This window comes from Marmota monax, unplaced genomic scaffold (genome assembly GCF_021218885.2).
Source record: "Marmota monax isolate L192 unplaced genomic scaffold, Marmota_monax_Labrador192_F-V1.1 WCK01_AAM20220418_F8-fsc00072, whole genome shotgun sequence".
In the NCBI taxonomy this organism is placed as follows: Eukaryota; Metazoa; Chordata; class Mammalia; order Rodentia; family Sciuridae; genus Marmota; species Marmota monax.
This window is the reverse complement of record NW_026692356.1, coordinates 4,219,303-4,241,628: the sequence shown is the minus strand read 5'-3', so window position 1 is coordinate 4,241,628 and position 22,326 is coordinate 4,219,303. Positions and strand designations below refer to the sequence as shown.

General features: G+C 34.9%; 1 protein-coding gene across 9 annotated transcripts in view; it reads right to left on the bottom strand.

Moving 5' to 3' along the window:
- The window catches only part of Usp6nl (USP6 N-terminal like), a 156,608-nt gene that overhangs the window by 15,367 nt on the left and 118,915 nt on the right, over window positions 1–22,326 (bottom strand). For all 9 annotated transcript variants that reach the window (XM_058578626.1, XM_058578627.1, XM_046442336.2 and 6 more), the window contains 7 exons: window positions 21,858–21,967; window positions 19,722–19,770; window positions 18,137–18,257; window positions 15,163–15,257; window positions 14,329–14,394; window positions 14,132–14,231; window positions 10,874–11,026 (listed from right to left, as the gene is read on the bottom strand). In XM_058578626.1, the coding sequence (XP_058434609.1) occupies window positions 10,874–11,026; window positions 14,132–14,231; window positions 14,329–14,394; window positions 15,163–15,257; window positions 18,137–18,257; window positions 19,722–19,770; window positions 21,858–21,967 (694 nt within the window). The remainder of the gene's footprint in view (window positions 1–10,873; window positions 11,027–14,131; window positions 14,232–14,328; window positions 14,395–15,162; window positions 15,258–18,136; window positions 18,258–19,721; window positions 19,771–21,857; window positions 21,968–22,326) is intronic.

The window sequence follows — 22,326 nt, the reverse complement described above, 5'->3', positions numbered from 1 at the left end:
TTGAACTACCATACATATACATACACACCAATAGTGCTGTACTTGGTCTTTGTTGGTTTAAATGTCTCTTTTCACCTCTAGGCAACTAACTATAAGTAATAAGATTCGAGCAGATTCACAGGTATCACTGTGCCCTCAGCCTGGGCTGCTTTTCAATAGATATAATTATACTGTTGCTCACTCATGTTTTCACTCAGCTTTGTGTCTAAAATTTCATGTTGCCCTTCTTCCTCCTCTGAGCACAGGAGTTGAAGAAGTACTGCCCGAATTAAGGGGAAAGCTTTTGTGAAAGTATCATATTAATGGTATTTTTCACCAGTGTTTGGTCATATTAGATGACAGGTATTTTTATGCCAGTGCTAGTAATGAAGAGATCTGTTACAAATCAAATAAAACAACACAAAACAACAACAACAACAAAACCCAGATGAAATGTAACTTGATACATTTTAGAATAAAGGCAATTCAAACATTGTTTTTCTCTTAAAAAAAAAAAAGGAAAAGAAAAGAAAAGAAGAAGCCAACAGAACAATACTTTAACGTTATTCTCCAAAAAGATAAAGGAAAGAATCCCCTCTTAAATCCCTACAGGCTGATCCACCTTTGGTCTTACTTAGGTCTCTGTCACCACCCAGTGGACACCACATCAACTACAAGATCTGCAGGTGAATTGCCTTGGAGGCATTTAGCAGCTTTTTGCACCCAAGGAGACATAATTACGTAAAGTGCTGAGTATATTCCCTGCGAGCAACGTTCTACTTTTAAAATGCAACAACTAAATATATATACTTTGGCCAGCAGTTTTCATTAAGAAATGGCTGGAGGTGATTGCTGTGACAATTCATCTACTATTCTGTTACCCTATCCCTCTCCAGATCAAGTACTAAGCTCAACTAAGTTTTTAAATATCCTCACAAAATTATGGATTTCATATATGTAACTGAATCACAAATTTTATTTGTTCAATGTACCTGTAAGCCAGAAGAACACACAGTTCAAACATTACTATAGCCTTGAACAAGGTGATTAAATGAGGTACGGTTTGCTTCTAAGTTATAGCTATAACTTAAAAGACTTTATTGTAGTTAAGCTTGTAGGTCTTTCTTCTCAGCAGATTAGCTTTTAAAAGATAAGGGAAACAAAGGAGACAATTATTAACAAATTTCTCATTGTAAACCTATTCAGACCATACAATTCAACAAATCTGTGAAATGATTTCATTTTAACAACGTAACATTTTGTGTTCCCTGGAGTTTCAATTCACGCACATGTAAACAGTGCAGAGTGTGGGACACTGGTTTACATAAACAAAAAGTGAAAACTCGCTCAAACCCTCAAAAAGTGCTGCATGATGGGAAAGTACTCCACCACTGGCCACACCTCCAGACTCAGAAATTTTAACATACAGTAAAATTGACGTGTGTACCAATGATACAGAATGATTCATCACTTCAAAAAAACTGCTTTGGGCTAACCCTTTGTAGACAGACTTTTACTACCTGAAAAAAATAAAATAAAATTTCATTCATTTCAGGGAAAAAACAAACAAACAAACTTTGAGTGTCAGCTATATGCCAAGCACTCCATTTATGCCAATAATGCAGAATTGTGCAAGGAACCCACTCCATCCAAGAGATGCGCTAACACAAAGGGGCCAAGCACTGGAAGTGTGAAGACAGGAGCATGCAGAGGAGTTCAGTTCAGGAACAAATTCAACAGGTGATCAAATTCTGTGGGTTTGGAGAGGTAGGGGCTTGCTGGGAAGGCTTCAGTAAAATAATGATGCTGAAGCTACATTTGTGAAAACTTAGCAGAATGGTGAAAACCAACTGAAGAATTGTTAGGAACATTCTTGGAGGAAAAGCATATTCAAAGGCAAATTACTATGAATGAGCAGCCTCTCCACCCTTTACCTCATCAAATTGTGACCTCTGAGTAGTAGCCATTTTGTTGTCATGTAAAGCATTGGCCTTGGAGTCAACTAAAATGCCTATCACCTACTAAATGTAGGACCTTGGGCAAATACTTCACCTGGAAGCCCAAATTTCCTCTTCTGTAAGTTATTGATAGTAACTGATGGCAAAATTAGAATGAAAACTACTATAAATTAAAATAAATGACAATTAATGCAAGAAATATGGCCTTAACAAATAAGAAACAAATGAAAAGAACATATTAGTCCCTAAGATTCAAAGACCTCTAAAAGTACAAGGTAGAGGTAAAAGACAAAAGAAATGCAAAGTCAAACCCACCAGGTAGGAAGATGTGGTCTTCCTTGAAAAGTAAGGAGGAGGCAGAGTGCAACTGGAATCTAAGTATCTAGAGCACGGGACACCAGACAAAACCGCCTAAGGGCACCAACCTTGTGAAAATAGAAAGGGAGGCAGCCTGAAGGTGGGGTCACTGCCAAGAACTCAGATGATGTCCCAGTTTGTAGTTCCACTAGGTATCCCAAAATTTATCTGAAAAAACTAAAATCTTTCAGTTCCTAAAGATCTAGAACTAAGTATGGACAAGTTTAAGAGAATAAAACACATGATCAATTCTGTATTTTTTTGTATTAAGTAAGGGATCGGCTTGTATTTCATATCTTGCTTATTTTACATGTCAATATTTAAGAGAATTTGGCCATGGTTAGCCTTTTCATGCCAACTTAAGATATGTAAATGAGTCATGATTTGTGCTTTTGATTTTAAACTTATAAGCAGTATAGAAATATTTAAGAGATTTAAGATTTGGCATATTCTGAGGTGTTAATTAGATTTATGAGTTATTGTAATATTGGAGATTTTGTTTTCAAAGTAAAAACTGATATTTAAGTCAAATTGGACATATCAGATTTATAAATACAATTTAAAATGTTTACTAAAGTTTCTTTAGAAGAGAATGTTAAAATTTTCAAAATTTAAAAATACTATGCTTTTTTTTTTTTTTTTTAATTTTCCTTCCAATACTGAAGATGGGACCCCAGGGCTTTTCACATGCTAGGTAACAGTTCTACCACTGAGCCACACCTCCAGCTCTATGTTAACTTTTTAAACTTAATTAAATATTTTTTAAAAAAATAGATTTCTTAATTTTCTACTTGAAAATATAAAATACTAATTTAAAAAATCTAAATAAACCTGTGCATAGAAAATTGTCTTTGAAAGTAACCAAAACAAAACACAAAAACAAGCTTGCATTAACAAAAACCCATTCCAAAGGGTTGCTGGGGGAAAATAAGTAATGTTCATATAAATCATTCAGCAAGGAGTCTATCACTTACAACTCAAAACTGTTTCCTGTTATTATTACTATTTATTATGCTGCCTAATGGTTCCGGGAAGGTGGGAAGGATGAAGTGGAAAAGAAGACAAGAAGAGAGTTTTTTATGCCAAACCAAGGACTTTTTGTTTTCTCCCATAAACACTGGACTGTACCAGGAGGGAATGTGAATTTCATACCACCATTCTGGTTCTATGAGGAAGGGGCACTACAGTAGAGGCCCCAGTTTATGCCACCGCTACTCCAGGAGAGAAATGTCAGAGATGTTAAGAACTAAAATACAAAGCACTTGATGAGCTACTGCATAGTAACTGGGTGCCAGGAAGTAGAGGCAGGAGCAAGAAGGAAAAGATAGGTGTTGACCACTTTGTGACAACAGGAAATATGTAAGAGAAATAGGGGAAGCTTCCGAGATTAGTGGAAAGATAGCTGGCTCAGTTAGACATCCAGTTTGCAGTGTCTGAGAGGAAGGCAGGTTAAGATGCCCAATTATAGTATTGGCAAAACAGGTTGGAATTCAGTTCCCAGGACCAAGATGTTGAATAGACACACAGACTTGGAAATCTTCTAAGATTGCTCTGACTAGGAAACTAAACTGCCCAAGGAAAGAGCACAAGATAAACAACTTTATGTAGCTCATTTTAAAGATTAGCTCAAGAAAAGAAACCAGTGAAGAAAAAAGAGATGGAAGGAATAGGTAGGGAAGCAGAGACCAGAGCAGGATTGAGACAGAGCAGTTCTCTGGAACTAAGCATGAAATAATTTCAAATTGTGCTGCATGAATAGCACTACTGTGAGCACAAGTGAGTGTCTTCTTCCTATGTTCCAATCAAAACTTGTCACTACCAGTACAAAAGACCTATAAAGGAAACTTTATTTTCACTTTAAATGTGGAAGCCAGCAAAGTTCATTTTCTATAAACAAAATAAAAAATCCAAATTTCTCTAGGAGAAAAAAGCACCTGTATCAAAGCCAAAAGCAACAAAATGTTCACTTAAAAAGATTTATTCAGTTTCATATTTTCTGGTACTTAAAAGATAAATTTGAAAGTGGTTCTTAATTATTCTAAGAAAAAAATCTTCTCTCGATTCTTCTATATATGCCAGGAGCTAAAACTTTTGGCCAAATTGGCAGGCACAGTAGAGAAACACAAGATGACTTGATGACTTTCACTAATTCACAAAAACTCTGCCACCAGTTACATTCGAATAGAACAGAGGAGGAAAAGATCAGTAAGAAAAGAAATTAAGCATTTATTCTAGCTTTTCAGTAGGAATTACAATTTAAGGTAACTAAAAAGCTACAGCTGATAAAGGAGGAAAAGTTCTTTGTTACAGAAAGTGTGCCCCAAAATTTAATTTAGGCAAGGATTATCAATGGAGGCTAGAAGTATCAAGGGAAAGGTTAAAGAAAACTGGGTATCTGAACGATGTCACAATATTTTGCCACAGATTACTTGCTAATTGAAAAGTGTTTTTTTTTTTTTTAAATAAAATTTTCTAATTAAAAATTTTAATTAAAGTAATCTGGTCCTGGGCTGGGATTGTGATTCAGCGGTAGAGCACTCCCTTAGCATGGGCGGGACCCGGCTTCCATTCTCAGCACCACATAAAAAAAATAAAGGCATTGTGTTGTGTCCATCTACAAAAAAAAAAAAAAAAAAGATTCTCTCTCCCCTAAAAAAAAAAAGGTAATCTGGTCCTAATTGCAAAACTCAGAATCATTCATAGTAAAAAAAACAAACAACAACAACAAAAACCCTTAGTCACTATGTACCTCCTGTTTAATATGAATCTAATTAAATTGCTATATCTTACTTCTAGATTGCAGGACACTCAGATGCTAGGGGAACAAGTTAAGTGACATTGCGAAAGAAATCAGACAACTCCAGAATGTGGGACATTACACATGATGACTGGATGGACCTCTATGGCAATAGGAGGGAGGGAAGGAAGGACAGACTGACAGGTGGATACAAGGGAAGAAGGAGAAGGAACAAGAGGGAGGAAGGAGGGGTGAAATAAGAAAGAAAGAGGGAAGGAAGGAAAAAAGGGAGGAAGGAAAGAAAGGTATGGTGGGGTGGGTAAGAGGAGAGGCGCACTGCTCCATGTCAAGAGTCTAAAGAAGCACATCAAACACAAAGGGTGACTCTCAAATAAATGCTGTTGAGAAAAACAGTTAAAAAGGCAGTATGTGCTGGGAGCAGTGGTGCACACCTGTAATTGGAGGATCCTGAGTTCAAAGCCAGCCTCAGCAAAAGTGAGGCGCTATGCAACTCAGTGAGACCCTGTATCTAAATAAAATACAAAATAGTGCTGGGGATGTGGCTCAGTGGTTGAGTGCCCCCCTGAGTTCAAACCCTGATATTTTTTGACCCCCCAAAAAGGCAGTCTCGGGAAAAGTGGAAACATTCAACAAGGACCTGGCATGAGCTAATATTGGGGAATCACACTGTTACTTTGTTGATGTGAAAAAGATGCCATTGTTAGGCAGAAGGTCCTTGTTTCTTAGACACAGAAGTGAAGTATCCTGATGTCTTTATTTTCACTTTAAAAACATTCAGTAAGCTGAGTGATAGCCTAGGTGGTCTACTTTTTTTAAGTTTTAAAACTTTCACAATAAAATGTTTTCAAAAAGTTAAATATACTCTGGATATTAGGGCTCTATCTTAAGTGTGAGGAGTAAAGATTTGTTCCCAAGATGTAGGCTCCCTATTTACCTCTCTTATTGTTTCTTTTGCTGAGAAAAAACTTTTTAGTTTCAGTAAGTCCCATTTGTTGATTCTAGTTATTAACTCTTGTGCTATGGGTGTCCTATTGAGGAATTTGGAGCCCGACCCCACAGTATGTAGATCGTAGCCAACTTTTTCTTCTATCAGACGCCGTGTCTCTGATTTGATATCAAGCTCCTTGATCCATTTTGAGTTAACTTTGGTGCATGGCGAGAGAAAGGGATTCAGTTTCATTTTGTTGCATATGGATTTCCAGTTTTTCCAGCACCATTTGTTGAAGATGCTATCCTTCCTCCATTGCATGCTTTTAGCCCCTTTATCAAATATAAGATAGTTGTAGTTTTGTGGATTGGTTTCTGTGTCCTCTATTCTGTACCATTGGTCTACCCGCCTGTTTTGGTACCAGTACCATGCTGTTTTTGTTACTATTGTTCTGTAGTATAGTTTGAAGTCTGGTATCGCTATACCGCCTGATTCACACTTCCTGCTTAGAGTTGTTTTTGCTATTCTGGGTCTTTTATTTTTCCATACGAATTTCATGATTGCTTTCTCTATTTCTACAAGAAATGCCGTTGGGATTTTGATTGGCATTGCATTAAACCTATAGAGAACTTTTGGTAATATCGCCATTTTGATGATGTTAGTTCTGCCTATCCATGAACAGGGTATATTTTTCCGTCTTCTAAGATATTCTATTTCTCTCTTTAGGGTTCTGTAGTTTTCATTGTATAAGTCTTTCACCTCTTTTGTTAGGTTGATTCCCAAGTATTTTACTTTATTTTTTTGAGGATATTGTGAATGGAGTGGTTGTCCTCATTTCTATTTCAGAGGATTTGTCGCTGATATACAGGAATGCCTTTGATTTATGCATGTTGATTTTATATCCTGCCACTTTGCTGAATTCATTTATTAGCTCTAATAGTTTCTTTGTAGACCCTTTTGGGTCTGCTAGGTATAGAATCATGTCACCTGCAAATAGTGATAATTTAAGTTCTTCTTTTCCTATTTTTATGCATTTAATTTCTTTTGTCTGTCTAATTGCTCTGGCCAGTGTTTCGAGAACTATGTTGAACAGAAGTGGTGAGAGAGGGCATCCCTGTCTTGTTCCAGATTTTAGAGGGAATGCCTTCAATTTTTCTCCATTCAGAATGATGCTAGCCAGAGTATACAAAGAACTCAAAAAATTAGACAATAAGATAACAAATAACCCAATCAACAAATGGGCCAAGGACCTGAACAGACACTTCTCAGAGGAGGACATACAATCAATCAACAAGTACATGAAAAAATGCTCACCATCTCTAGCAGTCAGAGAAATGCAAATCAAAACCACCCTAAGATACCATCTCACTCCAGTAAGATTGGCAGCCATTATGAAATCAAACAACAATAAGTGCTGGCGAGGATGTGGGGAAAAGGGTACACTTGTACATTGCTGGTGGGACTGCAAATTGGTGCAGCCAATTTGGAAAGCAGTATGGAGATTTCTTGGAAAGCTGGGAATGGAACCACCATTTGACCCAGCTATTCCCCTTCTCGGTCTATTCCCTAAAAACCTAAAAAGAGCATGCTACAGGGACACTGCTACATCGATGTTCACAGCAGCACAATTCACAATAGCAAGACTGTGGAACCAACCTAGATGCCCTTCAATAGACGAATGGATAAAAAAAATGTGGCATTTATACACAATGGAGTATTACTCTGCATTAAAAAATGACAAAATCATAGAATTTGCAGGGAAACGGATGGCATTAGAGCAGATTATGCTAAGTGAAGCTAGCCAATCCCTAAAAAACAAATGCCAAATGTCTTCTTTGATATAAGGAGAGTAACTAAGAACAGAGTAGGGAGGAAGAGCATGAGAAGAAGATTAACATTAAACAGGGATGAGAGGTGGGAGGGAAAGGGAGAGAGAAGGGAAATTGCATGGAAATGGAAGGAGACCCTCAGGGTTATACAAAATTACATACAAGAGGAAGTGAGGGGAAAGGGAAAAATAATACAAGGGGGAGAAATGAATTACAGTAGAGGGGGTAGAGAGAGAAGAAGGGAGGGGAGGGGAGGGGAGGGGGGATAGTAGAGGATAGGAAAGGCAGCAGAATACAACAGACACTAGTATGGCAATATGTAAATCAATGGAAGTGTAACTGATGTGATTCTGCAATCTGTATACGGGGTATACAGATTCATAACCCACTTGAATCAAAGTGTGAAATATGATATATCAAGAACTATGTAATGTTTTTAACAACCAACAGTAAAAATTAAAAAAAAAAGTTAAATAGAAACTATAAAATATGCATAAACAAAATGAATATATAAAATATCAATAATAGTTAAAAATAGCTGGATACTTTCTTGACTTGAAAAAATAAGAAGCATGAATACTGAAAAGAAAGGAAAAACTACTATCCTTTGAAGATATAATTGTATATCTACAAATCAAAGAAAACAATCAAGGTAGTGGCTACAAAAATATAAAAAATGCCAAATGTCTAACTAGTTAGAAAAAAAATGGAAGAAAAAAAGATGCAACTTATAACAGCCAAAGATAAAATCATCCCTTGAGGAACCTAGGGGCCCCCAGCCACTACTCTGCCTATGTTCTCCTCATCTTGATGACAACCATAGAAGTGAACCTTGTGCATGCGACCATAGACCATGGTGCTCTGGTAGAGCTACCCACCCACAGTGTCAGTGGCCAGGTTTTTACACAGGACATAATTAGGGGCTGGAGTCAGTAGGTAAGAAATACGTAACAGTTAAATGAGGAAAACAATGTATACTGAGGGTTATCAGAGTAGTCTCAAATAACTAAAAATAAAAGCTCTTTAGTAGAAAACCCAGTTTTTAAAATAAGAACACTGTTTTCCCCTCAGAAATCCTAAATCTTTAATAAATCAATGCAATCTCAAAATGCTAGTGAATTCTTTCTGGAAACCCAACAAACTAACACGAAGTAATGAGGAGGAATTAACAGGTATGAAAACAGAAAAAGCAAAGCCCTGCTCCCGTCTCACATTTTTTAAGAGGACAGAGATGACGTTAAAATTTCTTGGTACAATGTTCGTTTCATTATCTTAATGTTCCATAGGTAGTTCACAATTTGTGAAGGCCAAGTGACAAAAAAATCCGGAAGTACATGTCCCAGTACAGAAGGAGAGACGCTGTGCTGGAAAGGGCAGCGCCACCTTCTTTCAGCTCTCTTCACTGCCAGGATGATCAAGAAGCATCGCCCAGACTTCTTGCAGTGCTTATCTATCCATCTCCCTTTAATCCCGGCCCTCTATCATTTCTTAATTAAAAGCTCTTATAAACTGCTGAGTTTCCTCATCTGTAAAATGAGGCCAATCACTTTTTCAGAGTTATTTTTAGGGAATAGATGAGGGAGTCCCTATAGTATGTGCCACATAGTAACATTTTGCAAAATACTAGCTACTAATTAGATGCTAAATCATTACCACCATCCTGCTTCCATTACACAGGTTTTAAATTTTAATCTCAGGTTTAAATGTTGTAATTTTTTTTCCTTATGTGTGTATTTTACTAAAACTTGCATTAAATTCTTTTTAAAAGTGGACAATACGTTGAAAAAATAAGCATCACAATAGTAAGAGTATAGTAATTGCTGCTCCAAATGCATTTCCTGCTACAGGAAAGAATTAATAGAAAATGGACATCATTATACTGAACAAAGGTGGGTTCACCTCACTTAGTGAAGGCGATGGTTTCACAAGGCCTATGCTCAACCTAACTGTGTATGCTGTGAGGGGTTATTTTCTAGTCAATCCTGATGACCCCAAACCTCACAGAAGTGCTGATTAATCCCTTCTCAATTAAGTAAGTAAAATCAGAACATCTTAATTTTTACTGAAAGTGAAATATATTTTCCATTAATTCAATTCTGCTTTCCTTCTATACAGATACATCCTTGATGACACAAGGATCAGGAAATGCCAAATTCACCTCTACCTGAGAGCGTAAATAACTTTTCATCTCTCGCCCATGATCTTCCACTGCCCCATCCTCTTACCATATCCTCCACTGCAACAAAGGTGAAAGAGGAAAAAATAACTTTTTCTCAGGATATCATACATTGTTAAATACTATCTGGTCAGAACTCTTAAAAGTTACTCCTACTGTGATCTTTATACATTTTCTTTTCTCTCCCTCTCAAGCTCCCCTACCCTTACCATTTATCTTGTACCTAGCTCTATTACTGTTCCATTCACTTTGTTATCATCTGTGTAAATAATCTCAACTGTGTGCACCTGAAAGCAAGAACACATTTTTTTTCTCTTAAGTTTTCAAATTCTCAGAGGATTCTCCAGCAGAAAGCCTAACAGTAGGTCCTGGAATGTTTTGAAGTAAGTGAATAAAATGTATTACCTACAAGAGCCCTGGATTGGTAATCAGAAAGTCCAGACTCTACTCTTGTTAATGCAATTTGGAATTTCTGTAGCTTTCTATTTAAGTTTGAATTTTCTAATCTATAAAGTGGGACTTTACTTGCTCTGCTATTGTATAGTTTCATAAAATGAGATGATGAAAGTAAAAAGTGCTTATTGTTATATTAGTTTAAATAACATCATAGTTACTTCTGAAAATTAGTATTATTTGTCAACCAAATTTATAAATGTAAGTAGGAACAGTACAGTTGTTCCATTAGGATATGAAGATTTAATGTTTACTTGCTTTTTCTTTAAATAAATTTTTTAAAAAAAGCTAAAGACAGTTGGTAAGGCATTCATTTATATTATTTCTTCAAGAGTATTATGCTTGTGCTATGAAAAAGAAATAATCCATGTTAATTGTGCCATGTCTTCCAATCTTAATTATAATTTAGATATAAAACATTGGGGTATTTCTTACCAGGTTCTGGGAGGTCTAATTTCGCCCGCTTTAGTTCTGCCATAGAAATCTGAAGTTGGTCTATTACAAAATCATCTTCAAAGAAAAAATCCTTTGCTAGAGTCTCCTGAAGAAATTCTACAAGTTCTTCCATAGACAATTTCATTAGATGTTCTAAGAAAGGATGACAGAAATGTAAATGCTAAGTCAACAGTTATTTTAGGTTGAAAAGATAATACATTCTATTTGGTATAGCACATTTATAAAAAGGGCATTGAAAAAACCTAAACAACTTTCACATGGCCTTGTGAATGTTAAAAAATTTTTTTTTCTGATACTGAAATGGTCACAAAGAAATGCAGGTTAATCTTACTGGGGAGAAAGAGGAGCTGGCAAATACTGTCAAACACCTTCTCATTGGTTTAAGAGTAATAATATATAGGCATTAATAGTAACCCAGAGTAAGAGCTTCTCTGAGACAACTGACAGAGAAAGGCACCCAGGAAGACATGAGGCCTTTCTCTTTTATTGATTTAAAGCTCCAACTGTCACAGGCAAATCCACTTCTAAGTCTGTATTTATTAGTGGTTCAGAACTTTTTTTAAAAGGGATTATTAATTTGTAGAGTTTATTTCTGCATATGAAAATAGTTTCATCAGAAAAAATTTCAAACTACAGACACAAATCGGAAAATAAAAACCCACTAAGATCATACTACCCAATACCTTACTCACAGGTATGTATATTCACATGTGCATATGTGTATCAATTTTCAAAATTAAATGATATTTACAAAGTTATTCACCTTCTTGCTTTGTTCCCTTTCAATAATATATCACTGATATCTCTCACTTCAACAGATATGATTTTATACCATCATTATTCATAGTGATATAATAGTGCAATGTAATGAATGCATTGTAATTTGCTTAATTAGTCTTCTAGTTATGGACATTCAGATTGTTTCTCATTTTTTGCTATTTAAACCACTTTGCCATGAACCTCTAGTAACAAAGTCTCTAAATATTAAGGCAATGTGGAAGAAAGAGAAAAAAGAAAAAACCTCTTAACCACTGAGTAAGTGTCCCAAAAGAAGTTTTTCTTCTTTATGCTTTATGTTTTAATTGGCAAATAAAAAATTGTATGTATTTAAGGTGTAAACTATGGTCTATTACAAAATCATCTTCAAAGATGATTTGGTGTATGTATAACATTGTGGAATGATTAGACCAATCTAACTAACATATCCATCAAACATATTTATTTTTGTAATGAGAACACTGAAAGTCTACCTACTTTGCAGTTTTCAAATATTCACTAATATTATTAGTTTCAGTCACTAGGCTGTACAATAGATCTCCAGAACCATTCCTTCTGTCCAGCTGAAACTTTTTTACCTCTTAGTAACATCTCTCCATCCTCCCTCCCTTTCAACTACCATTCAGGTTTTAAGGCTTCACATGGTGATGAAGGAAATTAGTTTAAGCTCTTGAGCTTTGTTTCCCTAGCCAAAAATAAATAAATAAATAAAAAATACAGAGCAGCAGAGAAATTTTTCTACAGTTTATTTAGTCCAATGATATGCTAGTATATAAAGTAACTGCTGTGCTTAAAGTTTATTTACAAAGGGTAAAGAAACTTTTTACTTGTCAAAATTGATAAAGGGTCATATAAATAAAAACAATTTAAGAAGAAAAAAAGAGCTACAAAGAAATATGTTTCTACTTTTTCACTGTTTAGGGAACATTGATATCTCTTAATAAAAATTTTATTTTTGTTCCACACCTCATTTTATTCATAATCCAGAGAGAAAGGAAGTAACTGAAGTGGAGGAGAGGCAGGAAGAGAAGAAAGAGGGATTTCACTTGGTTGTAAGACAGAACCCTGGGTCTTGGATAGCAATTTGTTGTCAAAGGTTTTGTCGTGGTACTTTAGTCTGTGTGTTGAGGAAACAGAGCCTGAATACAAGGGAAAAGAATCACCACGCTTCTGAATCCTTTTCTTGAAAAGAGTAAACAATACAAAGGTATCTTATAATGGGCATTCTTATTCCTAGGTAAAAGTGTGGTTGATCTGGCCCTCTGAAGTCCACTCTGTTCACATAAATAACATAACAATCTTACATCAAAGTACCTAGCATGTACTTAGAACACCAAGCACAGTAGACAGAAAAACCATAAACATAACCTCATGCACTCAACTGGCTCCTACTGCAGATGGGATGCTGAGGAGATCATTCAAGGACAACATGAGAGAGCAGAGTATACGTGGAACGTGAAATTATGTGGTATGGTCTAGATTAGAAGTACTATATAAAGTTCTAAAGCTTTCAGTGATTCACACCTCTGTATAGTTTTAAGAAGAGCCACAGAATGCTTACGGTTGAACTGAGACTTTAAAGTGAATATGATTCTTCACATTCATGAAGAAAATCTCATTTCTTAACTTTATAGTAAGGCATAGCAACTCAATTTACAGAGCCCTTGAAATACTGCAACTGAGACTAAAATGTGTTTTGTTGTTTTGTTTTAAAAAACAATCCTTTCTACATTTATGCAACTACAGACACTGCCTTTACTTGCCTCAGAGGCCATGACACAGTCAAGCAGAGCTGATCTATAAATTCCCCATCTACAACTTGGAGCTGGAAGCTCTTATTCCTAAATGAAGGAAACAATAATAGAAATATTCTCTGTAGCACCCTTAAATCATGAGGCTAAAGCTCTCTCTGTTCTATTACAAACTTGAAATTCAGATCAATGAAAAGAACAAGAAGATCCAGCGAACATAGGGTTAGAAGTGATGGTGGGATGTGATGATCATTATTATCCAAAGTACATGAATGAAGACACAAATTGGTGTGAATATACTCTGTGTACAACCAGAGATATGAAAAGTTGTGCTCTATATGTGTAATAAGAATTGTAATGCATTCTGCTGTCATATATAAATAAAAAATTAATTTAAAAAAAGAAGATCCAGTGAAAACCAATATTTTAGAATATCATTATTAGTGAAACCAACAAATTTCATTCTACCACTCCAGTGAAACTGTTATAAGGAGAAAAGAATCCAAGATCTTTGCCATACACAGCTCTAGTAGGAAAAAGAACCATAAAAAAGTAAACTACCAACTGAAGAAAACTTCCCCACTGATTCTCAAGGACTTTTTTTATACTATCACGGAGATAATGGATAAGGAGCCCAGTGGGGATTGACACATCAAAGTTAAAATAAGTCTTGATTTTTATGAAATCTTCAGTTAAAACATTTTCTTACTTTTGTGTAATTTTAAGATTGTGTAGGACATGGCAGTAAGAACTCGTTCTCCTTCAAAGATGTAAATATCCCATATTCTGAGGTTTAGAGTAAAGGGAGTCTGTAATGAAAAATAAAACAAAACAGAAGTAAGATTAACAGTTTGCCTCACCTTGTGATCAGGATTTTATGATAGAGTTTTGTAAATAAATACTTACACGATCAAGGAAACACTGAAAAAACCATTTCATTGTGTAAAAACTCGTGTAGATTTCTTGAGTATCCTAAAAAAACAAAGACCTCACAATTTCTGGATTGTAACCAACAGATTATGACAATACAATACACAAAATTAGGAAGGATAATGGAGATAGCTGTCAAGGATAAATATTAAAAAAAACCACCTTTGGGGGCTGGGGTTGCAGAGTGCTTGCTTAGCACACGTGAGGCACTGGGTTCGAGCCTCAGCACCACATGAAAATAAATAAGTAAAATAAAGATATTTAAGAAAAAAACCCAAAACATCTCTTTACAACCTTTTTCTTGATTTCTTTTCCTATTCTTACTTTTTCTCCCAAAATTTTACCTTTCAAGATTAACCCCAGAATAAATTTCTCATGAAAGGACTGTAATACATTTATTTTTCACTAACATATTTTACAATTAACTATCTTTGTTTTACTAAAGTATTATATCTTGTAGTAAAGCACACATATATTTCATGAGGAATGAGTTTGTAAGAACCTCAAAATACTTTTTGTGCAATTCAAAAACCTCCAAAGTAACTAAGAAATCACATTTCATTTAAAAACTTCATTGTTTCCACTTACCAGCTTCACAGAAATCTGAATCTACTAATTAAAACTGTGATAGATCATCAATATTAAATTTTACAAATCTAATGTTCATCAAACTGGGAATTGTTTTAACTGTTTAGTAAATGAAATGGATGACACTATAAATTAATGAGTTAACTGAGGCCAAAGACCAAATATCACTGTAGCTTCATTATTGGAACAGGTGGGTGTTAAGTCAGTGTCACATCTACCTACCAAATGTTGCTTAAGCTTGGACAGAAATTTATTCAGTATTTTTTCATGATGTTCTTGAAACCTCAAGAGTTTAGGGAAACCTTGGACAAAAAAGCCTATAATACAAACATAAAAACAGTACTTCAGAAACAATATCCACAAAACACCAATTTAAAAATGCAACACATTTCTTTCATTCCTATCAAAAGAAAAAAGAAACATCTAGTACTTACCAAGATAATTTTCCTTCCCACCAAAACCATAATTGTATACAAACTTTTGGGTAATGAGACTATTAGCTAGGATTTGTTGTTAACATTCACCTATATTTTTATAAAATATATTTTCTGTAAAAGGCAGAATATTTCTGAATTAAAGGAAAACTAGTAGACTAAACCCCCCCCCAAAAAAAAAGAAAACTGAGATTATTAATCAAGATTATGTGTTCTTTTTAAGACCTTGGGCCATATCTTAAATGATTGAATTTTTTTAGTTCTAATCTTAACTACTTATCATTTGGTTTTACTGTTAATGTATTACTTAAACATTTATTTACATTTTCAAGTTTACTTTAACAATTTCTCTAGTACCATTTTTCCAAAGTTTTTATCACTTTTTAACACTTTCTGTAAGCTATATTTAACATAAGCTAAAACAATGTTACATCAAAAATCATATTTTAATCCAATTGATTATACAATATAATCTGTAAGATTTTTAGTTATAAATGGTTAAGTTAGTATTAATTTGTATATTTAATTCATTGAACTTTATACATCTATTTTTATTCACGAGTTTCCTTTCAGATATATTTAAAAGGATATAAATTCAGTGGACTCTTATTTCTCCACCTTAGTGTTTTCAACCTGGTTTCTAAGCAACTTTGAAAGATGTTAATAGATTTTCTATGCTTTTAAAAAGAACCTGGGGTAAATAGTGTATGTTACATGTTGTTCTTGAATATTTATGATGTATATTAACCTATTAATTAACGTCTTTTAGATTTCATGAAACATTTTGCTTTGCTTTTCTCAATCTCCCAGACTTATCCAAACTTGGAGTCTATTTTTTTCCCACAAAACATCTGTTTCCAAAAAACAAAACTTTGTTCCTTCAAGAACTTCAGGAACACAATACTGGGAAACATTGCTTTACAATCTGAGCAGAATTCTCTCTTAACTTTATTGCTCAGTTTTTGAAGGTATGTGTAAAAATTTCCAGAGACAGAGATTCTATTCTTCTCTCAGTAATATTTTCCAGTGAAATGATTTAAAAAAAAAAATCTTTATCTATCAATGCCATTTTCATGGTCAATTTGACAAGAATGGGAGTTGGAAAAATTTCAAGAAAAGTATGATTTTTTGAAAAAGTCAATGCACTTCAGTAATAACTAGCTCAGTGATACAAAGATATCTAATATTTCTTTATTTTTCAGTGATATCCCAGGCTCAGTATTTTAAATCTTCTCTCTTCTAGCCTTACCTTTGATTTCTCATATTTACAAGTGACACCACTTTAATAAAGGAAATGCAAAGGATAGAGGGTACTTTAGATAAAACTTCATAAGCAGGCATACAAACAAATATTTCTAAGTACAAACTCACCCATAAAAATGACCTAGACTTCACTGAAAGAATAAATGTTGGGATAAAATTGCTTTACAGATTAGACTGGCAACAATAATTGCTAGCAAATAGGTTTTAAAAGAAATGATTATTTTCTAAAATTAGACAGGCTTCTACATAATTATATATCACTTAAATTGTATACTTCATTGCACTCAAGAAAAATCAACAATACCACTGCATGGGGAAGCAAAATAAAGACTGATAAAGAAGAGTTCTTTTTCCTCAAGATGTCTTTTTAAATGATACTGCCTATTGAATGTCAACTTAACATAATAATATATCTTACATTTGGAGTCCAGAAACCATTAACATGTGTTAAAACAATTGGCAAAAAACATTGATAGACTAAAGCAAACACACATACACACATGCACACACCCCTCACACCCCTCCACACACAACACCCCCACAAAAGTCACTTGCTAAGATTGTCAGATTTAATATACAATGGACTATGGAAGGCCATAACTTTGAAAACGTTAAAATAGCACTTTCCATGGAAGGTCCCCACAACATAGAGCATAAATATTCACAAAGTGAACGTAGGTGATTCATTCTTAAGAGTAATTGGTATTACAAGTTTTAATTTGATACTACCATATAAATGAATTGGAAAAATAACTTTGCCTTAATATAAATGCCACTTTTATTTCCAAAACAAATTGCAATCCAAACTCTACAAAATAAAATTTAATGAACATGCTTGGCAAATATTAGGAAAAGGTCATTAAAAACAATCTGCTAATCTGAAAACCAAAAATTATGCATGTTTTGGAATATTAAACAATCTAGTGCCCAAAACATGTCATCAGCCATTTACTTAAAATGGAACAAAATATGGCTGGAAGAACTAAAACTCACACTTGAAATATGAAACTACTGTGTTATTATGTACTTTTCCTTTAAATGCCTAAATGTCATGTCATTTCTCAGTTAATATTCTTTGACAAGAAGTCGTACATCACAATATCCAGTCAATGGTAACATTTAACTGAAATGGTAACTGCATGACTGTCTAAAAGTTTTGATCAAAAGGTATCTTATTTCTTCTAAATAATATAGCTTTTCCTAAATTCCTCCAAACCTGAATTAGTTTCTTCTGACTGAGGGCAAGCAAAAAAATTTAAAAATTTTAAAATACCAACAATATACTTTGGGGAAATGACAAAGAAAAATCAGTGTGAACTGAAAAAGTTAGAAAAAAGTTTAATAACAAAAACCAAAAGAATTAGAAACAAACACCATTGAACAAGCTCTGAGACATTAAGTTTGTTGTACTAATTCTACCAGGCATCTTTGACTTTGTTTTCATTTACCTTTTACCCTCTCTGATTTTATTGCTTATGATAACATATGGGTGTTCTTACCATGCATGGCATGTTTGGGGCCCGAGAAGAGTTTGACCAGGGCCCAGAAGGCATCTTCCTCGTTCATGTACATGAGGAGTAGAGCTGTGATCTGGCTCATCCCCTGACAGTACCCAACTTCCTAAAGAGCAAAAGAAAGCACAGACACTGGAGTTCAGAATACAACTACAGATATCACAAAATGCCTAGATAGATTATTTAGTGGGCATTTCTAGAGGTAAATATTACAATCTTTACAGCATAATGCCATATGTTATAAAAGAATAAAAAACTCTCATATAGAATAAACGCACAGATGTAGACAAAGTTTAAGTCTTTTTTTAAAATCATCTTCTGTTTGATACTGTTATGCTCTCTTTAAAGAGTACCAATATTATTTCATTTTATGTTTGATTTTAGCTCACTATTCTTCCTCTTTGCTCAGATGCTAGCAATCTCTCTCCACCTCCAAGTCCAAGTTTGCTATCTTATTTCCTCTATATTTCTGGACCCTTAAATAGATACTTTTTGGATGCCCACCCAACCTACACCCCTCTAAGAGCTACCCACTCTCCTCATAGTCCCTGCTTTGATATGGCCTTAGTGATTCATGCTTCTGTAATAGGAACCATAGCTGATGGACCAGATGAGGACACCTGACACCAAGAGAATAATTAATTGGTTTCATGGACTAATCAGACACTCTACTCTCTCTAGGAAATGTGAACAAAGCCAGAGGGCTACAATCACATGGAGTTATGTACTCTAATAGTATGCTATTCTGTGAGTGGAATTTCAGCCATGGAATAACCAGCAGGCAGGTAAAGGAAGCCATCTGGAGATAGACACAGTAGAATACACAATTCACAGAGATAGTCAGAGATACCATGTGGCCCCACAGAGAGGGGGAGAAAGTATAGCTATTCTCCCTGAATGCTTCCCACCTTTCAGCTCCAATTCCCCTGAGGCCAGGTACAGCTTCATTTCCATGAGAAGTTCCTTTAGTAAATCCCTTTTGACATTTCCCCAGTTTAAGCTGACTTCTGCTCTTGTTCAAAGGTTCTCCTCCCTAGAATCTTGTCAATAGGTATTTATTTAACAGCCATGTTAGGTCTCTCCCCAGAATGGTACATGCCTTAAGAGTAGTATGTTTATTACTAAAAAGTTTAGTTTTATTCTACTCATACTGAACATCATCTGATACATAAAACGTAATACTGGAAGACAACCTTCTAGGACTTATTGAAGAATTATTGAGTCAAGCAAAAATTAATCTATTCACCAACTTCCTGTCCTACCTTCCCATTCCTGATTTGTTTGCTTTAAAGTTATAACAAATACCATAAAACATAACAAAACAATCTGTAGCGGGAGAGAAAAAGTGAGATTTACTGGTGTACTATGGTCATATGTTGTTTTTTCCACTTCCAAATCACTTCTGTTCTAAGACCTCAGGGTTACTACGGGAGCCATAAAGAGATCCACAGAACTAAAAGGTCCTGGGATGAAGAAATGGGGCTACAAGGGCCTTATTATGTAGGGGGTGCCAAAAGGAACCTCCTGTTTCTTGGAATACAAGTAAAGAATAGGGCATGCTTGGACTTACCGTATTATAGATAGAATATGCAGCAAGAACATGAAATAAGGATTGTTGCCTAGAGAAATAAAAATTTAATTAAACACAATTTAGTTATTTCATACTTTTAAAATTACAAACTTACAAATAATCCATATAAGATTTACAATTGCAATAAAGAAATTCTCCTAAGTGCATATGAAAACAGTACACTCAACAGTCTAAATTTGAGACTAGATAGCTTCATTCTGACAGAAAGATTTATACCCAAAACACAAAGGACTTCAACATGTCTTACACTGTTGCCACCTTTTAAACAGAAGCCACTGGATTAACAAAACAGAGGCAAGGCCTTCTGAAGACTCCATGACAACACCAACTAAGTGTAATACCTAACAGAACTGGGCAGTGTCCTCCAAAAAGCTGGACATGCTCTATAGCAGCCTCCAAGAGAAGGTAGCTTGTTATGCTTTCCATAGCCAGAATGCAGGTATTGAGGTTCAAGAGTGGAAACAGGAATAGCTCTACTCACTATTATCCCAAATGACTGACTCCCTAGGAAGTTTTCTGCTTCCTATCCCTGCAACCTTAGGCTCTGTTGATCTAGATATCTTAGTTCCAAAAGAGCAGGTTCCACCAGGAGACATAAAGTTGATTCCATAAAACTGGACTGCCATACAACCACTTTGAGTTCTTTATGCCTCAACAGACAAGGAGGGGGATTGATCCTGATTACTAAGGGGAAAAATGATTGCTACGATATAACAGACATAGGAGGAATATGTCTGGAATATAGGAGAACACTGGGGCATCTCTTAGTATTACCAAGCTCTGTGGTTAAAGTCAATGGAAAGCTATTGATTTTTTCCAATTCGGGCAGAACTGGCAACAATCCAGACTTTCCAGGAAAGAAGGTTCTACCAGAAAAAGAACTATAACCAGCAGCAGTACTTGATGAGGGCAAATGATACATAGAATGGGCAGTGGAAGAAGGTTACTATAAATACCAGCTATGCCCATATGGGAAGTCGGAGAAATTACTGTAATTTTACAAACACTTCTTCCTCACTTTGGTATGAGTGTGTGTGTGTGTGTGTGTGTTTATGTACACACAAACAAAATTTTCTTCTTTATGATAATTACACTTATATGACAGTATTTAAGTTCAGGATAGAAAAGCAGAGGTCTGAACATGGCCCAAGAACTTGATATCCACTTATGGGAAAAGCATTAAGAGTGTTTTCAGTTGTAAGCAGAATTGTTGTATCATGTTAGACAGAAGAATGAATTTGCTACTGTCTTATCTGGAAATTAAGAATTGCTTAAGGAGATGAGTGTCAGTAACCAGTTGGCACAGGTGGACTGTGTCGGTTGGCTCTGTGTAGAAATCTGGCTAGGTTACTGAACATTATTATTTAAACACTCATCTAGATGTTACTGTGAATGTATTTTGTAGATGTAGTTAAAATCCAAATTCTGTTGACATAAACTGGGGGAAGAATATCCTATGAAATTTGAATAGGCCAGGTTCATTCTGGCTTCCCTGAAAAAGAAATGCCACCTAAGGACAACAGCTTCAGCTTGTGCCCAAGAGTTCTAGCTTGTCCTTTCTGATAGTTTGCTTTGTAGATTTGGACTTGGGAAGCCAGCCCTCAACAACTGGACAAGTCAATCTCTTAACATATATTTCTTACTGGGTTCTACCTCACTGGTTGGCCTCTGACAAATACAGAAGTCAGCAAAATTGTATCTTTCAATCATAAAATGTCATAGCAATGATACACCAGTGTGTGGTCCTAATATTCATTTCCTTAAGTTTCATTTATGCGTGAAATCAAGGTTATATTTATCACTGACACAGTTTTCAAACACATACAATCTCTCTTCTCTACAACTTTTCATAAAAGTATCTAATGTATTCCTAAGAATTCTCAAGCCAGAAAATGATTCTTCACTAATTTTATAGCATCTACAACGTCAAAGGTTAACATTTTTTAGTTAAGCTAGATCCTAGGTTTTATACCAAATGGACTCAAATGATTTGCAAATGTTTCAATCTTGGGTATCTAAATAAAAATTATAATCTACATAAAATATCTTAATGCTTTGATAAAGACTATTTATAAATGCTATTTTTTACATTTGATAATATTAAACTTTACTTACTTAACACCATATCTGTCTCTAAACATAATATGGTCCCTGAATGTACGGTTGACATCAAGGTCTATTTGTCTGATATCAGGTGAACAACCCCGTGCTCTGTGTTTTAATTTCTGGAGAAGAAAAAGAGAAGGGGAAAAAAAATGCATCTTATGAAAATCACTTGTTCAAAGTCCATGATTTATAGTAAAATGATTTTCATTAAAAAAACTTCCTTTTTGTTGTTTAGGATAACAACTCCTGTGGCTTAAAAAATAAAATCAAAGCAATATAAAATGGTACACAAAATTTTTTCCTACCCTCAGTGTCCCCACTGATTCAACTCCCACTCCTTCCCTCTTCCCTCCCATTGTGTCAATATAGTTAGATTTTTAACCAACTTCCTGGAGTCAGCCTTACTAAGACTGTGTGAAAGCTCTTCATGACTGAGCCAAGCAACCTACTGACTTCATTTCTTTCCAGCACAGTATTT